The sequence below is a fragment of the Myotis brandtii genome, unplaced genomic scaffold, assembly GCF_000412655.1.
Source record: "Myotis brandtii unplaced genomic scaffold, ASM41265v1 scaffold434, whole genome shotgun sequence".
In the NCBI taxonomy this organism is placed as follows: domain Eukaryota; kingdom Metazoa; phylum Chordata; class Mammalia; order Chiroptera; family Vespertilionidae; genus Myotis; species Myotis brandtii.
Window position 1 is genome coordinate 722,576 of NW_005366599.1, and position 2,471 is coordinate 725,046.

At 60.7% G+C, this 2,471-nt stretch overlaps 1 protein-coding gene across 1 annotated transcript in view; it reads right to left on the bottom strand.

Moving 5' to 3' along the window:
* The window catches only part of WRAP73 (WD repeat containing, antisense to TP73), a 26,818-nt gene extending 24,415 nt beyond the window's left edge, over window positions 1–2,403 (bottom strand). The window contains exon 1 of the mRNA XM_005874350.2: window positions 2,338–2,403. Coding sequence (XP_005874412.1) covers window positions 2,338–2,403 — 66 coding nt within the window. The remainder of the gene's footprint in view (window positions 1–2,337) is intronic.
* Between the last annotated feature and the right edge of the window lie 68 nt (window positions 2,404–2,471).

Below are 2,471 nucleotides of genomic sequence, written 5' to 3' on the forward strand. Positions count from 1 at the left end.
CCGTCGTCTGGGCTGGCGTCTCGAGCCCACCCTGGGGTCTCTCTTCGGGCTCATGAGGCGTCGATGGGGCCTTTCGAACTGGAGTGCCCCGCCCCCCTCATGACCCACACTGACCATCGGCCCACCACCCCTGTCTCATGCCCGGGTGGTTGGGAATTCAGGTTTTTAAAAATTATTTTTAAAAAGTGCCTGGCCGGTTTGACTCAGCACGGGCCCTCCGACGGAAGGGTCCCGGGTTTGCTTCCCGTCAAGGGCACAGACCTCGGTTGCAGGCTCCACCCCTGGCCCTAGTCTGGGCCCATCTGGGAGACAACCAATCAATGTCTCTCTCTCTCTCACATCGCTGTTCCTCTCTCTCCCTCCTTTCCACGCTCTCTAAAAACCAATGGAAAAATACCCTCGGGTGAGGATTAACACAAAAGGAAAGTAGCATAGTCCCAGAATCCTGTATTTTATAACACCCCCGAGGGGTCTGATAGAAACACCCCATACTAAGCTCGCCCCACCCCCCACGGGTCTTTGCGTGAAACGGGCCACAGGACCACGAAGAGCCCAGGAAGGAGCTCTCTTGGCTTTCTGAGCCTTTCAGGTTTCAGGTTTCAGGTTTCAGACAAGGGAGGCGGAGCTGAGCTAAGGAGCTTTCACTCAGGACTCAGCTCGCAGCTCGTCCATCATTGCTCCTCATTGAGCACCTGCAGTTTACCTGCCCGTTCTGGGGGCTCCGGGCCATCAGCCTCCCCCTTCAGTGGCCTCAGGGCCAGGCAGCGCGTGGGGGCAGGGCTCCTAGAGGGCAAGGCTCCTCCGATGGCTGGAGCAAGAGGTCACCCAGAGCACCCTTTGCTCGGGGCCGGGGCCGGGGTGGAGCCTTGGGAAACCCTGTTCAGAGGCAGCCCGCTTGGGCTGAGGTACGCCCCAGAGGCATGCTGGGAGTGGCCAACGTTAGGCCAAACGGGTGCTCAGGAGACCCAGGTCGGCTGGCGATACCCAGAAGCGTGCACAGTGAGCGGAGACAGCTGCGCTGTTTCATAACTGTGGGTGGTGGGGAATGTTGTAAATGTTTCCCTCCACGTCCCGCGTGGTTCAGGGCTCAGGATCTGGAAGAGGAGCCGCACACAAATGAAAGAGAAAAGACGAGATAATTTGGGAATATTGGGGGGCCAGGCGGGTAAGTCCAACTCAGGAGGAAGGACTTCCACCGGTGCTCAGGCCGCACCAACCATTTTATAGTCAGAGGTAAACAATGCGGTGGTTACCATAGTTACAGTTCTTGTGGGTTTCACTTGTTTTGATCTTAGTTACACTTCCTGCACTTCCCTCAGCCCATTAGCTTCCCCCGTAAGATCTGGGGAGTGTTATAAGGTCAAGCCTAATTATGCTAAGAGGACTGTGCCCTCTAAGCTGGGACTTGTTTGTGACTTTGCCAGCAGGTCAGTCCGAGGCTTAACCCTATATCGGCTCCCCACAGGGGACAGCTACCCAGTGCCGGTGCCCTGCCTCCTCATCTGTGAAATGGGGAGCAGCGTTTCTCGAGGGGGGCATGGCCACATGATGGGTGTGGGAGAAGGAGCTGAAAATAGTGCCTGACCGTAATAAGCAGGACGTTGGTGGAGGGGGGAGGGTATGAACGATGCGCTATGTCGGTGGAGCTGTCTTTCAGGGACTCATCATGGTTATTGGGGGGCTGCTGGTAAATGCTCAGGAGTGGGGGGAGCAGAGACGGGGGGTCTGTGACAGTGAGAGGTGCGATGGCTCCCCTGCCCCCGCCCCCTCCCCTGCCCTTGGCTATGAGCCAGGAAGACCTCTGACCTCCAAGAGGCGTGCCCTGAGCCACTGGCAGGAATGGGGCCCCCCCGGAGCCCCTCAGCCTCTCAGTGCGTCTCGTCCCCAGGCCCACGGCGGCACCCCTCGGCCTGCACCCCAGCGGGAAGCAGGGCTTCTGCTGAGAGGCCCAGGGGGCCACCAGGGACCGGCACAGATGGCTCACAGGACGTGCCTTTGTCAAAGGACTCGTGGCAGCAGAACTGTGGCTCCCCCGGCATCTGCGTCCCGCTCTGTGACTAGCACGGGGGCCGTGGCACGAGGGACATGCTAGGTCAGGGCTCCCGAGATGGGCGATGAGCTGAGGGTGTCAGGGGGGGGCCCGGCGCCTTCATGGAGGTTCTTACGAGAGGAGGCGGGGAGTCCGGGGCAGGGGCAGAGGGTGCGCTTGGAACGGGGAGGAAGGGGGAAGGAGGGTCCCGGGCCAGGGATGCTCGGATGCTGGGAAAGGCGGGGAAACGGTGCCCGGAGCCCCACCCTGCCCCGCCCACACCTGGATTCTGGTCCCGTGGGACTCACTTGGGACTCTGCCCACAGCGAGTGAGAGGACCCAGGCGTGTTCTTTACGCCGCTGAGCCCGGCCATTGTGACGGCAGCAGGAGGGGCCGGGATAAGGTGCGTCGCTGCCGCCAGCCCCCCAGCCCTCATCCTGC